The sequence below is a fragment of the Oncorhynchus tshawytscha genome, linkage group LG08, assembly GCF_018296145.1.
Source record: "Oncorhynchus tshawytscha isolate Ot180627B linkage group LG08, Otsh_v2.0, whole genome shotgun sequence".
NCBI classification, from domain to species: Eukaryota; Metazoa; Chordata; class Actinopteri; order Salmoniformes; family Salmonidae; genus Oncorhynchus; species Oncorhynchus tshawytscha.
Genome location: NC_056436.1, coordinates 11409862 through 11436000, shown reverse-complemented (window position 1 = coordinate 11436000; position 26139 = coordinate 11409862). Strand labels below are relative to the sequence as shown.

The 26139-nt window shown below is 43.4% G+C and overlaps 1 protein-coding gene across 1 annotated transcript; it reads right to left on the bottom strand.

Annotated features, from left to right (window-relative positions):
• Window positions 1-543: 543 nt before the first annotated feature.
• On the bottom strand, window positions 544-26139 carry LOC112255805 (potassium channel subfamily K member 2-like). The gene is made up of 8 exons (XM_042325195.1): window positions 25946-26139; window positions 19423-19642; window positions 18983-19073; window positions 16721-16838; window positions 15957-16117; window positions 12553-12739; window positions 11810-11949; window positions 544-5395 (listed from the first exon to the last, which is right to left on the bottom strand). Coding segments are annotated over exons 1-8 (1269 nt in total). The 5' UTR covers window positions 25947-26139; the 3' UTR covers window positions 544-5044.

The following is a 26139-nucleotide window of genomic DNA, read 5'->3' as shown; positions in this document are numbered from 1 at the left end:
TCCTGAAGTGACTGGAATTCAAAATGGAATTGACCCTGACGCTCTGTGTGAATCCGTGCCTGCCTGTGTGTAGTAGGTTGATGGATTAATATCCATGGGCTGCTGTATCTGAGGCCTGGGATATCGGTCTGCATACCGTCTGTCTGTCTGTTGACTTTGGCCACCCAGTCCAGCTTACATAACATCACCTCACACTCCAAATGGCCCGTTCTGAGGACAGACAGTATGTCCCAACCAGAGACTTAGTTTGGGGGTGTCTCTCCGCTCTCATCATCAGATTAAAGTGATAGTCCACCCCGAAACAAAACCCTGTCACAACTTATCATACCTCAAAAAATATGGTCTAGAGTCCATATCCCATGCTATCTGTTGTGTAGATACGGTAACAGGAGAAATATGCAGGCTTTTCATACCATTGAAGGGGAAAGTTGGGCAGGCACCATCTGATTCCATTATATTTTGAGGTGAACTATCGTTGTAAAATGATAATGAAGCAACCATCACATACTCATCCACATGAAAGGTCAGTTATGTTGTCTAATTGAACAAAACCACTGACCTCAAGTTATATCAATAGATTTCATATGGCTGGTGAGTGTTTTTTGAATGAGGCAGTAGACAGAAGAATTGAGAATAATGTATATTTTCAAGCCATTAGATATATCAAAAATAAAGAAATCAGTTATATAGACTGGTTCTACAGACGTTTTTTTCAGAATCAACGTTTATCTGTGGATGACAAAGTCTGGGCCGAACAGCCAGAGCACCAACAGTGTAGAATTGTCCCAAATAAAACAAAGATGAACAATCATAGAAGACTTAACATATCTGGTGTTGTATTTGCAGAATACTTAATAACAGTTCATACATGTTAATTAATAGCCATCAGTAACCCATGTTAGAGTCAAAGCTAATGATACTGTAATAATAGCCAGACATGGGCCAAATACACAGTTCGTATGCGCTTGATTTAGCTTGTCTGACCCAAGCCCAATAATGGACTATAAAGGAGCCTAACGTTCCTCCTTGTAGTCCAAGGACCTTTCATGTTCTGTTTAAAAGGGGGAATTGGCTCTGGCAGCCAAAACAACCAAATACTCCATCTAAATGTGAATCGATTCTCAATTGCGGTACAGTTCAGGAAATAATAAAGCCAGCTACGTTCATATCACATCAAAAATTATTTCACAAAAATGCAAAATATACACTTTTACTGTAGAGTATTTTAACTGGTTTTACCACAGTTTGGAGCCGAAAGTATTTTTAATTGACAACACATTTATGGGTGTCTGTCTTCCGTTTAGACAAAGGTGTTCAGAGAAACAGATAGCTGATAAGCACAGGTAGTTAACTCTGTTTTCCATAAACAAACTCTGTAACATGGATATAAGGCTGTGCGGGAACCCTAACCCTATAAAAAGTTATTTAACCTTTTGTTTTTTGACAATTATTTCTCGCTGTTATGAAAAATGCTTTACTTCCGTTTCCAAAACCGTACCACAAGCAATTCATGTTAACGTTTAGAGCAAGTGTCGGCCTTTCTTAACAAATGTCTTCCTGCCAGAAGATACTATCGTAAATAGGCGCTAAAGCTAGTTAGCGTCTATGAAAAGGACTAGTCCAGCCCAATGGAACCAATGGAATAGTCCCAAGTGCAAACTCTGCGTGCTAGCCATGATAAATCAAATGCACCTCAAGTATTTGGAACAAAACAAATGCATATTGGACCCAGGCCTGACAGTAACACAGACAGAGAAAAGGCAAAAGACAGACAGACCAAGCCACTACTATGGCACAGCCGTGGAAACAACAAGCAACACATCGTCAGGACCGGAATCACTTCCCCCAGGCTTGTAAGACCATGACTGTGTCCTAAATCATGCCAACTACTTACTACAACGACATACCGTGTACTAATACTAGTAGTACATACTATTAAGAACATGCTGTTTAGTAAAAACATATGCAGTAAGCAACAAATAACATACTGAGAAGACGGCATCTACTTCCTCGTTACCTTGTTATCTTACCTTGTCATTTGTTCATTTTAGTTGCGCCTCTATTATTCTGATTGTCGGCTGTTGTCAAACACACGTGAGTCGGGAAATATGATTCTCTTCCTCACTAACGTGCAGCGAATTCTACTTCATGAAAAGCCGAAATTAGTATGACATCCTGGCATTTATTAAATCATACTAATTTTTCTAAATCTCAAATACTATAAAATGTTTTATTTCCTCATACCCAAAAAGCATACTACCGTATTTACCATGCAAGTGTGGGTATTCAGACACGACCCATGTTATTACAGTACTTTATTGTTCTCTATCCCCCTAACACACTCCCCTATAGATGCACTCTCGATTTTACCTTGCTTGTGGATTACAATTAATGGACATTTTTGTAATTAATGGACACAATCATAATTGGATATGCTGAGACGAGTGGTTGATACATTTTTCATTAGGGCAAATCTAGTCTGACATTTTAAAGTGGAAATTCCAAACTTTAGACCTTAAACCTTGAATACAATATAATTAGCATTTCCTGCTGCACAGGAAAATGATCAGCAACGCCAGACCAATCAAATTAAGATAGCAGGTCTGTATATCTCTCTACTACCTAATAACTAATGGTGTTCAGTCAGAGATAGTAGCGCTCTCTGAAATGATCGTTGTCAGGGATTTCACATACAGGATCTGTTCCAATATCCACTTTATCATCTCGCCTAACACTTATTAAGCTTGCATTCTAGATGGGATACAAGTGTGGACATTGGAACGGTAGCCGTGGTTTCACACTGGTTCTAATGAATTCCAACACAGCTCTGTGGACTGCACGCCAGACAGGCAGCAACATCGCTAGAAAAAGAACAGTTACAGTTTATCTCCGCATAACGACGATACGAAAGCCTTCATGGTGAAAGAGTTAGCTGTGAAAACAATAAAAATGTTGTAACTTGAAAACACAAGCGGTAAAATAAAAGTGCATGTTGAATGGCAGGTGTACACAGGGTGTGTGAGAGAGAACCCCTCAGGTATGTGTGTGTGTGTTTGTGAGTGTGCATGTAATGCTGAATGATTTCATGTGTTGGTGGGGTTTTTTTGCCTGTAAAAAACTGTGTTTCATCAGCTCTTTGTCCGTTTGTAACGTTTCAAGTAACATTCAAAGTCATCTGGCCTGTGTATCCGTCTGCAACACATCCAATTCAATGTAACAGAGTTCATCCCTGTATGGGGAACCCGGGACTCAAACCCACAACAACACTTACGCACTCAAGTCAACCGTGTTACTGACAGAGCAAGATGCTGACCAGCTTGTCACTCTGCAAGCGACAGTTGACTAGATCTCCGGGCGGGTGACGTCACTGCACGATGGCTAGCTCTCACTAGCTAGTTCACATCGGCTAGATCAAACCCCTCCTCCTCCTCCTCCTCCTCCTCCTCAAATACACCACTATGGTTTCAATCAAACATACCTTAGATTGAACATAAAAAGGTCTGCTATTAGATAATGTATCATATGAAAAGACAGATAGTCATGTGAATACAAATCAATCCTAATTGGATATGGAGACGAGCGGTGGCGGAGAGCTAGCTGAGACATTGAACAGATTGATGAACCATGTGGATCTACTTACTCCACCTCCTTACGGAGGAAGACATGATATAGGGATCTGATTTTACAGTCTGAACACAGCAGGTATCTTAACAGTCAACCACCACACCCTCATCTTAGGGCGGCACGTAGCCTTGCGGTTAGAGCGTTGAGCCAGTAACTGAACGGTTGCTAGTTTGAATCCCAGAGCTGACTAGGTAATAAATCAGTTGATGTGACCTTAAGCAAGGCACTTAATCCTAATTGCTCAAGGGTTTCCGTTGATTATGGCAGACCCTGGCTGTTACCCCACTATCTGAGGCTGCCTCAGGAAAATGTGGGATATGCAAAAAAACACATTTCCAATTAATAAATTAATATATACTTGTACATGTGTGAAATAGGACAAATATAAGCACCCACCAAATTCAAATTATTTTTTTATCTCCTTCAGATTTGGCGTTAGCTCTGAATACGACAACATAATGTTGAACAGAACTGTCGATTTTAGGAAATGTGTCGAAGCAAGGCAGCCATTTTTTGTCATCATGGCAAGGGTGAGTTTTGGTTCACATTGATGTTGCATGTACTGTAGTAGGACATTTTGACAACACAAATAATTGGCACTTATGTCAAAAGTCATAAGCCTAGTTTTTTTCCCCCAATGTTAAAATATCTGTCCTGAAACAGTCCTAGTAAAGTGGAGCATCCATTTGATGCTCCAAACTCCCAGCATCCCTGGAGCAGCTCGGAGGACTACAGCCACGTAGTTCTACAGACAAACTGTCTCGTTGTTTTAAATGACAAGAGTGAGCGTTATGATCGACAAGAGAAATCATTGTCTGTTCATTTCACATGGTAGAAAAGGACTAAGGCACCGCTGTGGTTCCTTCAGTAGAAAAAAACCCCTGAGCGGTCCGGTTCTGGTTAACAGTCAGGGAAAGGTTCCCTCTTGGAACCCTTTAGAACCCTATAGAACCGAACCATACTCTGACTCAAGGCATAGAGACGTACTAATACTCACTGATATTCCTCATACATTGGCAACATAATAAATTGTATACATAAACCAAGGTTGTGTCCTAAGTTATACCCTATTTCCAATATAGTTGACTGCTTTTGACCAGAACCCTATGAGGTTATGGCCATTAAGTAGAACACTATACAGGAAATAGGATGACGATTCAGCTTTGCCCTGACCTTACCCTGACCTTACTCCCCAAACGTGACTCTTCTATTCAGATACATCTGTTCACAGTTCACAATTCATGTTGTTATTCGGTTGTAGTTCAAAATCAAAATGCTTCATAATTGATTCATAGTGTTATATTGTTATATAGTCCGTCATAAGGGCAGTTGTTTATCAATGACATCATCCACTTTGTGCTGAAAGATGGCTGCCATTGGTTGTTGTAACCAGGTGGGCGTGGCTTGTGCTGAAGCAGAGTCAGAGGTGAAAGGTTGTGACCTCTACTTGAGGTGTAATAGCAATGTCACCTCTCTTAGGGTCCACCCCCTTCCCGTTTAGGAACGGACTTCCATTTTTGTTGGTAACAGGCGGGGACATCGGCTCCTTCTCCCGATCCAATTCATTGGTGAAGTTGACGGACATCTTCCTTTTGGGTGGGGTGAGCTCGGGGTCAGAGTTTAGGCCCAGCTCGGATGACATTTTGCTTTTGATTGACGCGGCTCGCTGGAACTTGTCGTAGACCTCAACGCTGAGGCGACGCCTAGTCTCCTTGAACTCTGCCGAGACGTTAGCCGTCCACTCTGCTGCGTGAGCCCTGATCTCCCCTACCTAGAGGGAGAGAAATAAGCGAGAGGGTGGAGAGGAGGGGGAGAGATAAGGGGAAAGGAGGGGGAAAGGAGAGGGAGAGGAGGGGGAAAGAGGGGAGAGATGAGAGGGAGAGAGATGAGGGGGGGAGAGATGAGGGGGAAAGAAAGGAGGGGGAGAGAGGAGGGGAGATGAGAGAGATGAGGGGAGAGGAGGAGAGGATGAGAGATAAGGGAGAGAGGAGGGGGAGAGGAGGGGGGAGAAATGAGGGGGAGAGATGAGGGGGAAAGACGGGGAGAGAGGAGGGGGAAAGGAGGGGGTGAGGAGAGAGGAGGAGGAGAGGAGGGAGAGGATGAGAGATGAGGGAGAGAGGAGGGGGAGAGAGAGAGAGAGAGAGGGGGAAAGGAGAGGAGGGGGGGGAAGGAGAGAGAGATAAATGCTGTGTGAGACTGTGCTGTTCTCATCATATCCAGGAAGTCACCTGAAAAAGATGAAGCTGTAGTGGATAGCAGACGTTTTAAGGGCTCCTGTTCTGCTACTGTTTTTTTTAACATAATGTCTCCGGCATCATTTCCTATGACCGAAAACGGCTTCTGGACATCAGAACAGCGATCATTAACCTTGATTTGGATTCAAATGTCTACTTCAACGAGTCGGCAGCTCTGGACGTTCTGCTTACTCCTGACTAGTCCCTAATTACTCCTAAGAGGAAGCATCGGTAAATCAAAAGACAGGTGAAGCGACCTCCTAACGAGATTATGTTGGCAAACAAATATATCGCCATTGCCCTTTGTTCTGTTGGCGAATGTGCGGTCCCTGGAGAACAAACTGGATGAACTCAGTTCAAGACTATCCTATCAACGGAACCTGAAGAACTGTATTCTATCTTTCTTGGAGTCTTGGCTGAAGGGCATGGATAATATGTATTGATAATATACAGTGCATTCGGAAAGTATTCAGACCCCTTCCCCTTTTCCACATTTCCATGACTCCGTAAAACAGAGTATGTTACAGTCCCTGATGTCTCTCTGGAAGGAGATCCTCGCCCTGAGCTCATCTACTTTATTGTTAAGAGACTAAACATTAGCAGGTATTATACTCGGAAGCGGTGGATGGTGTGCACGCCTCCTGAGTCGGACTAGAAGTCCACCCCGAAAACCTCTTCTCCGCTGATGGCGACTTGAAGCAGCCTCTGGGATAAGTTCAATTGCCCTGGGATGTACGAACAAAGGATCCAATTCGGGAAAGTCGTATTCCTGGTTAGTTACCGCTGCTCTGATTTCCAAAAGTTATTTCCTGCTGTATGTAATAACACAAAAAATATTCTGTGCTAATAATGTAAGAAGAAACACACACAAAAAATCTAAATACTGCAAAGTTGCCTAGGAGCTAGAAGCAGAGCTGCCATGTCTGTCGGCACCATCCTACTAGCACAGACTGGGATATGTTCCGGGATTCATCCGATAACATTGAGGAGTTTACCACATTAGTCACCAACTTCATTAATAAGTGCATTGACAACATCCCCCCCACAGTGACCGTACATACATAACCTAATCAAAAGCCATGGATTACAGGCAATTTCCGCACTTAGCTAAAGGAGGCCTATAATCCGGAGGCCTATAAGACACCTATAAAACAGGCAAACTGTCAATCCAGGACTAAGATTGAATCCTACTATGCCGGCTCTGATGCACGTCGGATGTGACAAGACCTGCAAACTATCACGGATTACAAAGGGAAACCAACAGCAAGCTACCCAGTGACGTGAGCCTACCAGACAAGCTAAATGCCTTCTATGATCACTTCGAGGCAAGCAACACTTAACCATGCATGAGAGCGCCAGCTGATCTGGACGACTGTGTGATCTTGCTCTCCGAAGCCAATGTGAGTACAACCTTTAAACAGGTTAACATTCACAATGGAATGGATTATCAGATGCTTACTCAGAGCATGCACTGAACAGTTGGCAAGTGTCTTCACTGTCATTTTCAACCACTCCCTGTAATCCCTACATGTTTCAAGCAGACCACCCTAGTCCATGTGCCCATGAATGCCAAGGTGACCTGGCTAAATGACTTTCACCCTGTAGCACTCACGTCTGTAGCCATTAAATGCTTTGAAAGTCATGGCTCACATCAATACCATCATCCCAGACACCCTGGACCCACTTCAATTCGCATACCAACCCAACAATCTATATTGCACTCCACACTGCCCTCTCTGACCTGGATAAGATGAACACCTATGTGAGAAGGCTTTTAATTGACTACAGATCAGCGTTCAACACCATAGTCCCCTCCAAGCTCAGAACCCTGGAACTGAACACTCCCCTCTGCAACTGGATCCTGAACTTCCTGACGGCCGCCCCCAGATGGTGAGGGTAGGCAACAACACATCCGCCTCGCTGACCTACAACAAGGGGGCCCCTAAGGGGTGCGTGCTTAGTCCCCTCCTGTACTTCCGGTTCACAAACGACTGTGTGGCTGTGCACGACTTCAACACCATCATTAAATTAGCTGACTTCATGACGGTGGTAGGCCTGATCACCAACGACGATGAGACAGCCTATAGGGAGGAGGTCAGAGACCTGGCACATAGTATCCCTGCACATAGACTCGGTACTGGTACCCTGTGTATATAGCCTAGTTATCGTTACTCATTGTGTATTTATTCCTTGTGTATTTACTCATTGTGTATTTATTCCTTCAGCCTCCAGCCGCCCGTCCCGCCACAAGGAGTCGAGGTCAGCCTGCAGCCGCCCGGCCCGCCACAAGGAGTTGCTAGAGCACAATGAGCCAAGTAAAGCCCCCCCGGCCACACCCTCCCCTAACACTGGGTCAATTGTGCGCCACCCTATGGGACTCCCGATCACGGCCGGTTGTGATCCAGCTCGGGATCAAACCTGGGTCTGTAGTGATGCCTCTAGCACTGCGATGCAGTGCCTTAGACCACTGAACCACTTGGGAGGTCCTCTATTATTTCTCAAGCTTTCTCTCTGCATTGTTGGGATGGCCCACAAGTAAGCATCTCACTGTTAGCATGTGACAAATAAAAAATGTATTTAAATTTGATTTGACCTCAATTACTGTACATGTTCTATTAAAGCTACCATGGAAACACACACAACTGTACTGACTGCATGGGGTAAATGGTATGTTGGACACGTCACGCTGCACACACACACACACACACACACACACACACACACACACACACACACACACTGCACACACACACACACACACACACACACACACACACACACACAACTGTACTGACTGCATGGGGTAAATGGTATGTTGGACACGTCACGCTGCACACACACACACACACACACACACACACACACACACACACACACACACACACACACACACACACTGTACTGACTGCATGGGGTAAATGGCATGTTGGACACGTCACGCTGCACACACACACACACACACACACACACACACACACACACACACACACACACACAACTGTACTGACTGCATGGGGTAAATGGCATGTTGGACACGTCACGCTGCACACACACACACACACACACACACACACACACACATCATTATTATCAAAACGTGTGATATCTTCTTTGGTTTAGTGGTTGTCAAAACATAGAGAAGAGTTATTGATAAAGTATTGATTGATTGATTGATGGATTGATATACAGTATATACTGCATACTGTATAATATACTCAGGGTGAAACAAGACTTGAAAGAGAGAGAAAAAGAGAGACGAGGGATCCCTGGACTAGCACGCTGCAGACAGGGTTGCACGGCTCAAAGAGCATTTCAGGATAAGATGAATGTGATTGGCCTAATCAGATCTGTAGTGTAGTTCCTCTTTGCTGAGTTGGCGAAGGGGCTTGCTCTGCTGGCAGTTTAAATACAGTTCTTCACATGTAAGGAAGAGAAGGGGATGGGAGGAATAGGGGGAAAGAGATCTAAACAGGAGAGGAATAGGGGGAAAGAGATATAAACAGGAGAGGAATAGGAGGAATGGGGGAAAGAGATATAAACAGGAGAGGAATGGGGGAAAGAGATATAAACAGGAGAGGAATAAACAGGGAAAGAGATAAGAGATAAACAGGAGAGGAATAGGGAATGGGGCTAAAGAGATATAAACAGGAGAGGAATAGGAAGAATGGGGGGAAGAATGGGGGAAGAGATATAAACAGGAGAGGAATAGGAAGAATGGGGGTAAAGAGATATAAACAGGAGAGGAATGGGAAGAATGGGGGTAAAGAGATATAAACAGGAGAGGAATGGGGGAAAGAGATATAAACAGGAGAGGAATAGGGGAATGGGGGTAAAGAGATATAAACAGGAGAGGAATAGGAAGAATGGGGGTAAAGAGATATAAACAGGAGAGGAATAGGGGAAAGAGATATAAACAGGAGAGGAATAGGAAGAATGGGGGAAGAGATATAAACAGGAGAGGAATAGGAAGAATGGGGGTAAAGAGATATAAACAGGAGAGGAATGGGAAGAATGGGGGTAAAGAGATATAAACAGGAGAGGAATAGGAAGAATGGGGGAAAGAGATATAAACAGGAGAGGAATGGGGGGGGTAAAGAGATATAAACAGGAGAGGAATAGGGGGAATGGGGGTAAAGAGATATAAACAGGAGAGGAATGGGGGAAAGAGATATAAACAGGAGAGGAATAGGGGAATGGGGGTAAAGAGATATAAACAGGAGAGGAATAGGAATGGAATGGGGGGAAGAATGGGGGTAAAGAGATATAAACAGGAGAGGAATGGGGGGAAAGAGATATAAACAGGAGAGGAATAGGGGAAAGAGATATAAACAGGAGAGGAATAGGGGAAAGAGATATAAACAGGAGAGGAATAGGAAGAATGGGGGTAAAGAGATATAAACAGGAGAGGAATGGGAAGAATGGGGGTAAAGAGATATAAACAGGAGAGGAATAGGAAGAATGGGGGTAAAGAGATATAAACAGGAGAGGAATGGGAAGAATGGGGGTAAAGAGATATAAACAGGAGAGGAATAGGAAGAATGGGGGTAAAGATATATAAACAGGAGAGGAATAGGAAGAATGGAAGACACAGATATAACAGGAGATGAATAGGAAGAATGGGGGAAAGAGATATAAACAGGAGAGGAATAGGAAGGAATGGGGGAAAGAGATATAAACAGGAGAGGAATAGGAAGAATGGGGGAGAGAGATATAAACAGGAGAGGAATAGGAGGAATGGGGGAAAGAGATATAAACAGGAGAGGAATAGGAAGAATGGGGGAGAGAGATATAAACAGGAGAGGAATAGGAGGAATGGGGGAAAGAGATATAAACAGGAGAGGAATAGGAAGAATGGGGGAGAGAGATATAAACAGGAGAGGATGTGTGGGAGCGGTGGTATGGGTGGTGTTCACGCAGAGAGCTGTTCAAGTGTAGAAGGTCTGTTATTCTAATCTATTGTACAGTCACTGTTTGGGTGGTAACTATCACACTCTGGAACAAACAAATGATACTGTATGGTCTACTCCATCACTGTTTTGTTGCATTACTGGTGCCTCTGTGGTTCTTAATGAGATCATAGGACCAGAGCCCATTAGACTGTAGAGTGAGACAAGAGAGGAGAGAGTGATACTCATTAACTTGATAAACTTACATTCTCTCTCACTCTGTCTCTCTCTCTGACTGTCTGGCTGTCTCTCTCTCTCTGTCTCTCTCTGTGTCTGTCTGTCTCTCTCTCTGTCTCTCTCTCTCTCTGTCTCTCTCTCTCTGTGTGTCTCTCTGTGTGTCTCTGTCTTTCTCTGTGTCTCTCGCTCTGTCTCTCTGTGTCTCTCTCTCTGTCTCTCTCTCTCTGTTTCTCTGTCTCTCTGTGTGTCTCTCTCTGTGTCTCTGTGTCTCTCTCTCTGTGTCTCTCTCTCTGTGTGTCTCTCTCTCTCTGTCTCTCTCTCTCTCTCTCTGTGTCTCTCTCTCTGTGTCTCTCTCTGTCTCTCTCTGTGTGTCTCTCTCTCTCTCTGTATGTCTCTCTCTCTCTCTGTATGTCTCTCTCTCTCTGTGTGTGTCTCTCTCTCTCTGTGTCTCTCTCTCTCTCGGTGTCTCTCTCTCTCTCGGTGTCTCTCTCTCTGTGTCTCTCTTTCTCTCTCTCTGTGTGTGTGTGTGTGTCTCTCTCTCTCTCTCCCTTCCTCTCTCTCTCTCTTCCTCTCTCTCCCTCTTCCTCTCTCTCTCTTCCTCCTCCCCATCTGTTGGGTTGTCGTGTGGAGAGTGTCCCTGGAAAGGCTCACAGCAATCAGAAGATAGTTGATTTGAAGGAATAATGGTTACCAGGGGGCAGAAGTTTGTATGTATGTAATGTGTATTCTATGCTATTCTGTGTGTGTGTGTGTGTGTGTGTGTGTGTGTGTGTGTGTGTGTGTGTGTGTGTGTGTATGTATGTGTGTGTGTGTCAGAGAGAAAGATACCTCCTCTTTGGTCTTCTTAGAGATGACTCTGAGCCAGTCTCCTATCATGCTGAGTACAGCAGCGAAGTACGCCAGACCCACCAGGATCCAGAACCACACCACAGGCTTGTAATAGTCCAGATACTCTATCTCTGAACCACCTGGAGAGGACACACACACACACACACACACACACAGAAACCCACGTACAAACAAACGCGTGCACACACACACACACACACACGCACACACATACATACACGTCACGCACACACACCCACACACACACACAAACACGTACACACACAGAAACACACACACACGTTAGGCTGACCAGCTCCTTGTTGTAGTTCTGAGCAGTACATTCTATCTGATTAGTGCCCTGTCTTAATGTGACCCTGCTTCTCACAGCAGGACAATAATCCTGCAGCAACAGGAAATGTGAATTATTATGTGGATTATAATTCATGGTTGATACATTTTTCATCACAGCTTTGAGTACACTACAATTTTGCATTTCCTGCTGTTGTGATCCAATGAAAATAGCCGATCTGTATGTTCTGTTCACCTTCCACGGGTGATTGGTTAACATGCGACAGAGACTGATACCTGCACCCTTTAACTAGTCTTTAAAATAGATATTCATCTTAATGAGACAAACCTGTATAAATAAAGGTTAAATGAAAAAGTGTGAGCGTACGAACGTATACTTAAGCAAGTTAGGACTTGGCCTGTATCGAATTACTACCGTCGGAAACATTTACCTGCGACAAAGTCCCCGAAACCAATGGTTGTCAAGGTGATGACTACAAAGTAGAGGGACTCCAGGGCACTCCAGCCCTCAATATGTTTAAAGATGGCTGCCGGCAGCGCCACGAAGAGCAGACAGCCGAACAGGATGAAGAGAACGGTAGAGAGGACACGAATCTTGGTCTGACTAACATCCCACTGCTACAGAGAGAGAGGGGGAGGGAGGGAGATTATTAATCTATCTAACCATTATTCCAGCTAACTTCACACCACATTTCTCATGTACAGCAGTGACCTTGGGAAGAGTTGCAGAGTTAGCCAACTGGATTCTGGGGATGATTAGGAGGTGGCCATGAGGGATGGTATTCCAGGCAATACTTTAGTGCTGTGGTGTCAAACTCATTTTGCCCCAGGGGCAGCATTCGATAATTGGCTGTCATTTCCTGCACTGATGTGTTATTATCTACACACGGTGTCATGTTTCTTTTGTTTTAGTATGCTGCCTCCATTTAAAAAATAAAAATAAATCCTTGACAGGATAATTATTCTCCCCTTTGACATTTTCATCAATTCTTACTTTCGCCCCACTAATTTCTGGGGGTTTCTACTCCCTAAATTGTTGACTGTTTTTGTGCAGTTAGCTAGCAGTGCTCCACTGTTAGCAACCAATGGCTAGTCGTTTCTTACTGCTGATAAGAATGAATGATTTACATCTTTTTTTTCCAGTCATTACTGAATTATTTAATGTAACAAATCAAACATTAAACCTGGTAAATAATTCATGTAGACCAGTGGTCACCAACCGGTCGGTCGATCGTGAAAGGTATTTCTAGTCGATCGCCGAACATTTCTGTATAAAAAAACAACGATAAAGCCTGTGTCTGAAGGTACAAACTCTGCCTTCCAGGAAGGCCCGGAGAGCAAATCAAGTGCACTATAGGCCTACTGCTGACCAATCGGATGGCTCAGATGACCGTGTCTGCAGTAACGTAGCGGGTGGAAAAGAAAGCTACAGTAAAGTTGATACTGTGAGATTTCAAAACTTTTAAAACCACGACTAGAGAGAGACTGTCAACGAACACAGCAAAGAGCTGCTGTTTTTATTAGTGAGTTTAATGTTTACGTTCTTACTCAGCACTGTCAACACTTTGTATTCAACACTTTAATAGGCTATTCAAATGCACATTCTCCCTACTTCCACTCAGCACTACAACCAACACTGCAGCCGTAATGAATGAGAAGGAAAGTGTCTCTATAGGCTTGTGTTGTTATTATTAGCTGCTTGGGTCTTTTTTAATATCCAGGAATATTTCACTTCCTCTGTTCATCGGAGTAACAACATGAATTTGTGCATGAGCCATGAATTAATGCAATGCGACTTGAGTGTCGCCATCAGCTGGAAGACAGTGTCCCTTTTTGGTCAGTGTCAGCTGAGACTGACCATCAGATACAGACACCATCAGCCCAGTAAAATATTTAAATGTATGCTCACTCAACTGAGCCTCGCAAGTAATACAACAACTGATCTATTACCGTTGTTATCATATAGCATACCTCAAAAAAAAAAAAAGTTTTTTTTTATGGTCCAAACAACAATGCATTGGCAGGGCAATTCAAGCAAATTCAATATACACTAATAATGTATTGGGCCTATACCGTACTGAACAAACCTCATTGCTTCAGTACTGTTTTTAATAGGTTCATGTTGCATAGGGTTTGGTTTTTAAGCACATTTGTTAACACATTTTTAAACAAATTTTTGTTTCTTCAAAGTAGCCACACATTGCCTTAATGACAGCTTTGCACACCCTCTCAACCAGCTTCACCTGGAATGCTTTTCCAATAGTCTTGAAGGAGTTAAATATACTGAACACTCGTTGGCTGCTTTTCCTTTACTCTGCTATCCAACTCATCCCAAACCATCTCAATTGGATTGATGTCGGGTGATTGTGGAGGCCAGGTCATCTGATGCAGCACTCCATCACTCTCCTTCTTGGTTAAATAGTACTTACACAGCCTGGAGGTGTGTTGGGTCATTGTCGTGTTGAAAAACAAATGATAGTCCCACAAAGCACAAACCAGATGGGATGGTGTATTGCTGCAGAATGATGTGGTAGCCATGCTGGTTAAGTGTGCCTTGAATTCTAAATAAATCACTGACAGTGTCACCAGCAAAGCACCCCCACACCATCACACCTCCTCCTCTATGCTTCACGGTGGGAACCACACATGCGGAGATAATCCTACTCTGCGTCTCACAAAGACACGGCAGTTGCAAACCAAAGGACAGATTTCCACCAGTCTAATGTCCACCGGTCATGTTTCTTGGCCCAAGCAAGTCTCTTCTTATTATTGGTGGTCATTAGTAGTGGTTTCTTTGCAGCATTTCGACCATGAAGGCCTGATTCACACAGTCTCCTCTGAACAGCTGATTTTGAGATGTGTCTGTCAATTGAACTCTGTGAAGCATTTATTTGGGCTGCAATTTCTGAGGCAGGTAACTCTAATGAACTTATCCTCTGCAGCAGAGGTAACTCTGGGTCTTCCTTTCCTGTGGCGGTCCTCATGAGAGCTAGTTTATCATAGCGCTGGACTTGAAGAAACTGTCAAAGTTCTTGAAATTCTCCGGATTGACTGACATTCATGTCTTAAGGTAATGATGTACTGTCATTTCTCTTTGCTTATTTGAGCTCTTCTTACCTGGTCTTTTACCAAATAGGTCTATCTTCTGTATACCACCCCTACCTTGTCACAACACAACTGATTGGCTCTAACGCATTAAGAAGGAAAGGAATTCCACAAATTAACTTGAAAAAGGAACACATGTTAATTGAAATGCATTCCAGGTGACTACCTCATGAAGATGGTTGAGAGAATGCCAAGCGTGTGCAAATCTGTCATCAAGGTAAAGCGTGGCTACTTTGAAGAATCTAAAATCTAAAATATATTTGGATTTGTTTAACACTTTTTGGTTACTACATGATTCCATGTGTATTAGTTTGTAGTTTTGATGTCTTCACTATTATTCTACAATGTAGAAAATAGTAAAAATCAAGAAAAACCTTTGATTGAGTAGATGTGTACAAACTTTTGACTGGTACTATATATATATATATATATTTATAATAATAATAAGAAGAATTATGATACATTTTTGTTGTTGTTGTGATATATCTTTTTGTTGCTCCAACCACCCGCAGACTGGATTGGAAGCCTGGTGGGCCATATGTTTGACACCCCTGTTGTACAGTGTTGCTAACTGTAATGAAGTAATGGACAGTCATTTCAAAACCTCCTGACAGACAGGCCTCTACTCTCCTGGGATAGAGAAGTAATTAAGAGTGGCTACACACACACACACACACACACACACACACGCACGCACACACGCACACACACACTCTCTACATGGACTCACCACAAACATCTTCTCGACCCTGGCGGTGGCCTTCCCAAAGATGGTTCCCAGTTGGTCTCCTACTCCAGCCAGCAGGAAGCCAAACAGAGGGATGCCCAGAAGGGCATAGATGATACAGAAGATACGCCCTCCTTCCGTATGGGGGGAAATGTTCCCAAATCCTGGAGAGACGGAAGAAAGGCGACATCTTTAAAAGACTGTGCAGTTGAAATGTTGTTTAGATGTTCTATTTCCTTGTTATTCTACTAGTTATTTGATTGTTTAGTTCTTTGTCACTTAAATGTTTTCTTCGTCCGTAATACAGCAATTCTGTCTGGAAATGAAATCACTTGCAGAGTTGCTTCCTTTGGGAACAAGTGAATGTAATTTCCCTTTATAAGGAGGAAGACAAGGCAATAATAATATCCATTAGCTACAGCAGTCTATGTGCTAGGTTTACACTATTCACTCTTTCTCTTTTGTCTCTATCTCTTTCCTTCCCTTTCTCCCCTGTGTCCTTAGGGTGGGTCACCAACCAATTAGTCCTAAACTTTAACCTCCACCTCTCCCTCTCCCCCTCCATCCCTCCACCTCTTGTTAGAGGCCCCACCCAGTCTTTTTGGAGTGCAATTAAATCCCAGGTCCTTGGGGAGTGAAGGGAGAACAGAGAGATAATAGGAAGGATAGAATAATGAAAATTGATTTACAGAAGAACGTTGTAATGACGACTGTACTGAGAGGGTAAATGAGATGTTCGACACACACACACACACACACACACTTACCGATGGTAGTGATGACAGTTCCAGCGAAGAAGAAAGAGGAGCTTAGGTCCCAGAGGCTGCTGTGATTGGTCAGAGTCCCGGCTGGGTTCACCCCTGAACGGATCGCTGACACCACTTGCTGTGGATGAGACACACACACACATAGACCATGTCTGAATACCAATACTTAAATTCTAAATAGTAGGTTGACTGGGTACGCAGAAATAAAGTTGAAGTGGGAAGTACTTAGGTTGGAGTCATTAAAACTAGTTTTTCATCCACTGCACAAATTTCTTGTTCACAAACTGTAGTTTTGGCAAGTCGGTTAGGACATCTACTTCATGACACAAGTCATTTTTCTAACAGTTGTTTACAGACAGATTATTTCACTTATAATTCACTGTATCACAATTCCAGTGGGTCAGAAGTTTACATACACTAAGTTGCCTGTGCCTTTAAACAGCTTGGAAAATTCCAGAAAATTATGTCATGGCTTTACAAGCTTCTGATAGGCTAATTGAAATAATTTGAGTCAATTGGAGGTGTACCTGTGGATGTATTTCAAGGCCTACCTTCAAACTCAGTGCCTCTTTGCTTGACATCATGGGAAAATCAAAAGAAATCAGCTAAGACCTCAGAAAAAAACTTGTGGACCTCCACAAATCTGGTTCATCCCTGGGAGCAATTTCTAAATGCCTGAAGGTACCACGTTCATCTGTACAAACAATAGTACGCCAGTATAAACACCATGGGACCACGCAGCCGTCATACCACTCAGGAAGGAGACACGTTCTGTCTCATAGAGATGAACGTACTTTGGTGCGAAAAGTGCAAATCAATCCCAGAACAAAAGCAAAGGACCTTGTGAAGATGCTGGAGGAAACAGGTACAAACGTATCTATATCCACAGTAAAAACAAGTCCTATATCGACATAACCTGAAAGGCCGCTCAGTAAGGAAGAAGCCACTGCTCCAAAACCGCCATAAAAAAGCCAGACTACGGTTAGAAACTGCACATGGGGACAAAGATTGTACTTTCTGGAGAGTTGTCCTCTTGTCTGATGAAACAAATATAGAACTGTTTGGCCATAATAACCATTGTTATGGTTGGAGGAAAAATGGGGAGGCTTGCAAGCCTAAGAACACCATCCCAACCATGAAGTACGGGGGTGGCAGCATCATGCTGTGGAGGTGCTTTGCTGCAGGAGGGACTGGTGCACTTCACAAAATAGATGGCATCATGAAGAGGGACAATTATGTGGATATATTGAAGCAACATTTCAAGACATCAATCAGGAAGTCAAAGCTTGGTCGCAAATGTGTCTTCCAAACGGACAATGACCCCAAGCACACTTCCAAAGTTGTGGCAAAATGGCTTAAGGACAACAAAGTCAAGGTATTGGAGTGGCCATCACAAAGCCCAGACCTCAATCCTATAGAAAATGTGTGGACAGAACTGAAAAAGCGTGTGCGAGCAAGGAGGCCTACAAACCTGACTCAGTTACACCAGCTCTGTCAGGAGGAATGGGCCAAAATTCAGCCAACTTATTGTGGGAAGCTTGTGGAAGGCTACCTGTAACGTTTGACCCAAGTTAAACATTTTAAAGGCACACACACACACACACACACACACACACACACACACACACACACAGTATTGTTTTCTGGATCTTGCCTGTTCTTTAACGAGTAGACCAATATCTAGACACAAGGTTTTCAACAGCAGAAGAAAACAGTAAACCCTGTGTGTTCTGATGGTCTAATGGCTCTACTGGACATGAGCAGAGAAGGGAGAGCCAAACGACTGCTGGTTGCTTAATGTCACCTCTGTCAGACTGTGAGAAGAGTTAAAGCTGAGAACAACCTCGCCTCTGTCTGAGAGGAACTCTGACTCATCCTTGCGGCACACCGGTAGTTCATATCTCATTATGACATTGAATAGATTGGTAGTGCAGCTGTTAGCCCCAGTCTCAGTAATGGGATGACCAGGGAGTAGGCTCATTCCCTGACGAATTCAGCCTGCCACCATGTACAGTACATCTGTTACCATGGTCAGTGAGGTCACTCCAAGATCCAGAGTGGTTTTTAGTCCTTTTTAATCAACTTATTTATTTCCTGAAGCCACACTGTGACATCACTGTGTGTTAAAACGTTAACATTTTGGAATTCACCACGCAAATCAGCACCAATGGCAGCAGAGATACATTCTCAATTAGTCACTCTGGCAATTAACATGATTACACACACACACACAGACACACACACAAGCGGTAACAATGGTACCTTGACCAGTTCCTCCAGTTGGCTGTGGTTTACACAGGAGTGTGTAGAGAGGAAGTCTAGTTTCTGAGTCAGGATGGCCAGGCGCTGAGCACTGGAGAGAGAGGAGGATGACAGGTTTACAAAGAGATAAAGGAGGGATAGAGAGAGTGATGAGAGAGAGAGAGAGAGAGAGAGAGAGAGAGAGAGATTGTGTGCAGGGAGAGTGAGAGATAAATAGGAGAAAGAGGGAGAGATATGGAGAGAGAGAGAGAGAGAGAGAAACAGAGAGATGGATAGATACCTCGAGAGAGAGAGTGAGAGAGAGACACAGAGACACAGAAAGATGGATAGATACCTCTCATGGGGTTGTTCCTGGGCTTTGAACATGGATAGATTGAGAGAGAGAGAGAGAGAGAGGGGGGGGGTTGTGTGCAGGGAGAGGGAGAGAGAATGATAAATACCTCTCATGGGGTTGTTCTAGGGCCTTGAAGACGGCAGCTCCAACGACCAGGTAGAGAACCACCAGGAGGAAAATGGCCGACACCGTCTTCCACTTCATCACCGTGGCAATAGCCTGACACTCCTCTGTGGGGCTCAGTGTGATTGACTTGGCGGAGAAGGAGCGGCGGGGCTTGCTGCTGTGAGTGGCGGATTTGGGGTCCACTAGGTCAGGTGCTGCCACTATTTGGGCGATGGGGAGAAGAGATGATTAGTTGATTGATAACGTATTTTACAGTATCTTCTTTATTTCCTGTCAACAAACTCAGATAGTTCATACTTTAAATGAAGTTTCATTGATATGACATCTTGAAAGTCTTAAAGGGAAGTAGAAATTAGAAGGAGCCCGTGTGTGTCCATGTCTTAAAGGGAAGTGTGTGTCCATGTCTTAAAGGGAAGTGTGTGTCCATGTCTTAAAGGGAAGTGTGTGTCCATGTCTTAAAGGGAAGTGTGTGTCCATGTCTTAAAGGGAAGTGTGTGTCCATGTCTTAAAGGGAAGTGTGTGTCCATGTCTTAAAGGGAAGTGTGTGTCCATGTCTTAAAGGGAAGTGTGTGTCCATGTCTTAAAGGGAAGTGTGTGTCCATGTCTTAAAGGGAAGTGTGTGTCCATGTCTTAAAGGGAAGTGTGTGTCCATGTCTTAAAGGGAAGTGTGTGTCCATGACTTAAAGGGAAGTGTGTGTCCATGACTTAAAGGGAAGTGTGTGTCCATGTCTTAAAGGGAAGTGTGTGTCCATGTCTTAAAGGGAAGTGTGTGTCCATGACTTAAAGGGAAGTGTGTGTCCATGTCTTAAAGGGAAGTGTGTGTCCATGACTTAAAGGGAAGTGTGTGTCCATGTCTTAAAGGGAAGTGTGTGTCCATGACTTAAAGGGAAGTGTGTGTCCATGTCTTAAAGGGAAGTGTGTGTCCATGTCTTAAAGGGAAGTGTGTGTCCATGTCTTAAAGGGAAGTGTGTGTCCATGTCTTAAAGGGAAGTGTGTGTCCATGCTGTGCTGTGGCTGGTGAGTCATTGTTGTGTGGGTTTTCTCTATGTTTCTGTGTTGTGTAGGTCTGACACATGCTCTTCTGCAGAAGGAGAAACACATTGGCTGTTTGTTCAGGAAATGCACCAATAAATAGTGTTGTGTGAGACACGGCCGTCGAGCAGCCGGGCTCTTAAACTGTTGTGGGCAATGTGAATCACACACATCAGCTATTCTGCAGCCTTCACCCTGTGTGTGTGTGGTGTGTGTGTGTGTGTGTGTGTGTGTGTGTGTGTGTGTGTGTGTGTGTGTGTGTGTGTGTGTGTGTGTGTGTGTGTGTGTGTGTGTGTGTGTGCGTGCGTGCGTGCGTGCGTGCGTGCGTGTGCGTGTGTGTGTGTGTGTGTGTGTGTGTGTGTGTGTGTGTGTGTGTGTGAAATGTACCAATAAATAACGTTGTGTGGAACATGGCCGGGCTCTTAAACTGCTGTGCTAACGTATATCGTATAGCACGCCCCCATCTGCATCGACTGGGCTGTAGTGAAGAGGGTCAAAAGCTTCAAGTTCCTTGGTGTGCACATCACAGAGGACCTGACATGGACCCATCACACCAGCACTGGGGTGAAGAAGGCGCAACAGTGCCACTTCAAACTCAGGGTACTGAAGAAATTTGGCATGGTCCCTAAGAACTTCTACAGCTGCACCATTGAGAGACTCTTGTCTGGCTGCATCACCGCCTGGTATGGCAACTGCACCGCCCTCAACCGCTAGGCTCTACAGAGGGTGGTGCGGACGGGCCAATACATCACTGGGGGTGAGCTCCCTGCCCTCCAGGTCATTTACACCGGAAGATCGTCAAAGACTCCAGTCACCCGAGCCACGGACTGTTCCCTCTGTTACCGAACAGGGTTTCCTGGAGCATCGGGTCTCGGACCAACAAGCTCTGACACAGCTTCTACCACCAGTCCAACAGACTGCTGAGCTGCTAACCCGAGCTGTCTACCTGCTCAGACCTGCACCGTAGAGATTATTTACGTGGACTGTCCAAACATCCATACCTTACACACAGGGGTTCAATTGGACCAGGTGCTGGCGATTATGATCCAAATGAGAACCCAAAGCGGAACTGAGAACCAGTACATTTGGTTACGCAAATTTGGAATTATCCAATGAAAAATTGTCGTCCACATTTAAATTTCCTCAGCAAACAACATGACTTATCGACAGCAAACTCAGACAACCCCATAGAAGAAAAGTTGACCTATTCGATTGGTCAGCTTGTCGCATTCTATGCGATAAAAGAATATTCCTCTCTATGTGCTTTCAAATTGAGAGTGCTGCACAGGGAGAGAAACATGCATGCCCAGTCAACGTAGACGCAGAAAAACACACCTTTGCAAGCAGTTTTGATGGACGCTGTTAATATAAAGGGGGAATCGCAGAACTTTCTAGAGTTACTAAACTTATTTCTCAAATCCCCAAAAGTTGTGAACTGCACCATTTTACAGTTTTTAGCAGAAGCATGATTTATATGTGTTAATCACTGGCCAGTGGAACCAATGATGTTAAATCAGGGGGACGTCCTGTGTGTGCATGCAGTAAAAATATATATAAATAGACCTGCTGGGCCTAGATGGACCCCCTCTTTCAAGCTAATGCAAAATTCTAACAGTGTAATTAATCCATTTCATATACGCTATCGCAAAAACAATAATTTGGTTGTGTTTATGAAGGTCTTATGTAACATTAGAATAGGTTATATATATTTTTTTCTGTTGTTATAACACAAGATAATTTTCACTAGTTTATGTTACTGAAGGATATGTGTAAAATAAATAAATAAATAAACACTCAAAACACCCATAACCAAGTGTTCAATTAACTTATTCGTGGAGTGCCTTTGTTACTATGAAACCGCTGTCTATCAGCTATTTCTCTTTGTTCTTGTCGACTCTTATTGAACATTGATGCCACTTTGAACACATATACGTGTGGTATGATTGTTATTTAGCCTCTTGCAGATCTGGACAAACGATCCAACTACCACTATTGTCACTATGAATGGTGGACAGAGGACAGGATAGACTGTAAGACTGGTAGACTATACTGACCTGTGGGTTAGTAAAAGTTAGACTGGTAGACTATACTGACCTGTGGGTTAGTAAAAGTTAGACTGGTAGACTATACTGATCTGTGGGTTAGTAAAAGTTAGACTGGTAGACTATACTGACCTGTGGGTTAGTAAAAGTTAGACTGGTAGACTATACTGACCTGTGGGTTAGTAAAAGTTAGACTGGTAGACTATACTGACCTGTGGGTTAGTAAAAGTTAGACTGGTAGACTATACTGACCTGTGGGTTAGTAAAAGTTAGACTGGTAGACTATACTGACCTGTGGGTTAGTAAAAGTTAGACTGGTAGACTATACTGATCTGTGGGTTAGTAAAAGTTAGACTGGTAGACTATACTGACCTGTGGGTTAGTAAAAGTTAGACTGGTAGACTATACTGACCTGTGGGTTAGTAAAAGTTAGACTGGTAGACTATACTGACCTGTGGTATAGTAAAAGTTAGACTGGTAGACTATACTGACCTGTGGGTTAGTAAAAGTTAGACTGGTAGACTATACTGACCTGTGGTATAGTAAAAGTTAGACTGGTAGACTATACTGACCTGTGGGTTAGTAAAGGTTAGACTGGTAGACTATACTGACCTGTGGTATAGTAAAAGTTAGACTGGTAGACTATACTGACCTGTGGTATAGTAAAAGTTAGACTGGTAGACTATACTGACCTGTGGGTTAGTAAAAGTTAGACTGGTAGACTATACTGACCTGTGGGTTAGTAAAAGTTAGACTGGTAGACTATACTGACCTGTGGGTTAGTAAAAGTTAGACTGGTAGACTATACTGACCTGTGGGTTAGTAAAAGTTAGACTGGTAGACTATACTGACCTGTGGGTTAGTAAAAGTTAGACTGGTAGACTATACTGACCTGTGGGTTAGTAAAAGTTAGACTGGTAGACTATACTGACCTGTGGGTTAGTAAAAGTTAGACTGGTAGACTATACTGACCTGTGGGTTAGTAAAAGTTAGACTGGTAGACTATACTGATCTGTGGGTTAGTAAAAGTTAGACTGGTAGACTATACTGACCTGTGGTAGAGTAAAAGTTAGACTGGTAGCCTATACTGACCTGTGGTATAGTAAAAGTTAGACTGGTAGACTATACTGACCTGTGGTATAGTAAAAGTTAGACTGGTAGACTTTACTGACCTGTGGTATAGTAAAAGTTAGACTGGTAGACTATACTGACCTGTGGTATAGTAAAAGTTAGACTGGTAGACTTTACTGACCTGTGGTATAGTAAAAGTTAGACTGGTAGACTATACTGACCTGTGGTAGAGTAAAAGTTAGACTGGTAGACTTTACTGACCTGTGGTATAGTAAAAGTTAGACTGGTAGACTTTACTGACCTGTGGTATAGTAAAAGTTAGACTGGTAGACTATACTGACCTGTGGTATAGTAAAAGTTAGCACATGGAAATGCGTAGTGCATACGGGAAGTACGAATACACCTTGATAATGGGGAGGGGCATGCAAGCAGACGAGGAAATGAGGATGGAAGAAATGATATAGTAAAACCTGTAAAAGAGTGAATGTTAACCAATAAAAACCACACAACCCTCCCCTGTGACCAATAAAAACCACACAAACCTACCCTGTGACCAATAGAAAACCACACAACCCTCCCCTGTGACCAATGAAAACCACACAACCCTCCCTGTGACCAATAGAAAACCACACAACCCTACCCTGTGAACAATAGAAAACCCACACAACCCTCCCCTGTGACCAATAGAAAACCACACAACCCTTCCCTATGACCAATAGAAAACCACACAACCCTCCCCTGTGACCAATGAAAACCACACAACCCTCCCCTGACCAAGAAAACCACACAACCCTCCCCTGTGACCAATAGAAAACCACACAACCCTCCCCTGTGACCAATAGAAAACCACACAACCCTCCCCTATGACCAATAGAAAACCACACAACCCTCCCCTGTGACCAATAGAAAACCACACAACCCTCCCCTGTGACCAATAGAAAACCACACAACCCTCCCCTGTGACCAATAGAAAACCACACAACCCTCCCCTGTGACCAATGAAAAAAACATATATATATATATATATATATAGAGAGAGAGAGAGAGAGAGAGAGAGAGAGAGAGAGAGAGTGTGTGTTGTAATGATGTGCAAATAGTTAAAGTACAAAAGGGAAAATAAATAAACATAAATATGGGTTGTATTTACAATGGTGTTTGTTCTTCACTGGTTGCCCTTTTTTGTGTGGAAACAGGTCACAAATCTTCCTGCTGTGATTGCATACTATTTCACCCAATTCAGATGGAAGTTTATAAAAATGTATTGAGGAAAAGGCCTTTTTAAATGCCTAATGAGTTTACGACTGTTTTACCCCAACTCCATCATCACCCAAAGTACAAGGCCTAAACGTGTATTTTTAAACAAGAAATGCTTGAACTGGTTGAATCAACGTTGTTTCCATGACGTGTTGACAAAAAAATGCAATGCGACGACGTTGAATTAACACGGAAAACTGATTGGATTTGCAAAAAGTTATCAAGGTAAGGCAATTTTTTTCACCCAACTTTTAACCTAAATCCAATGACATTATGACACTTTTTGTTGATTTCATGTTGAAATCAAGTCAATTGACAACTCAACCAAAAATAAATCTAAACTAGATGTTGAACTGACGCTACTGAACATGTCCAGCCGATTCAGTCTCAATCACATGGGCCTACAATAAATGCTTATTATTATTTAAATAATATTATAAATGTGCAGAAAAAGCCACTTAATACGCGTGTTTGCACTGATCTAGGGACAGGATATGCTATGCCCGCGCGCAGAACGCTGCACCTGTCCTTCTTACGCACGCAATAGCGCTGTGCTGCATGATACAAATGTAGTTTTCTGGAAGATAAAAAGTACCGAATCAGTTTTAGCTAAAGTAGGCCTATGTGTGTACAAATGGTAGACCCGCGGTCTATGTAGAGTAGGAAACTCACAAGCTACCACAATAACAGAATCTACCAAAACACACACAAAAAAAATAAACAAAATCAAAACATCTACGAAACAGAAATGTTGTGCAGTGGGTACTTTTCATGAAATCATGGTCTAATCTTGTCTCACCACAGAGAAGCAGCAGGCAGTCCTGTCCTCTGAAGGGGTATCCGTATCAGAATGAACAATAGTACAGTAAATTGTTCAGTACTTTCATACAATAGTCTATATACATTCTACACAGGGCAGCTGCCGGCCCTCCATCTATAAGAGATATAAGATATTGAATAAAGGGGAATCATAACCCTGTCTGTGTCCTCTCACACAAGCAAGCACACGTAGCCTACAGTACATGCGCGCACCTAAACGCACACAGCGGTCCATTGGCGCACCTACACACACCGGTCCAGTAAACGTTAAAGACCGCCACTTACTTATTCTCTAGCCGATGCCCTCTGCTCTCCGCTCCTCACAAGACGTTCTCTCCGTGATTAGTGGAATGTTTTCTCTTCTTTTCCCGTTTTCTCTTCTTCCCTTCCTTTGCCTCTGTTGGTGTTCACACGCAGGTGCATGCAGGGCGGACGTTTCCACATGGCACCACAGCCAAGACCTCTCTCTCGCTCTCTCT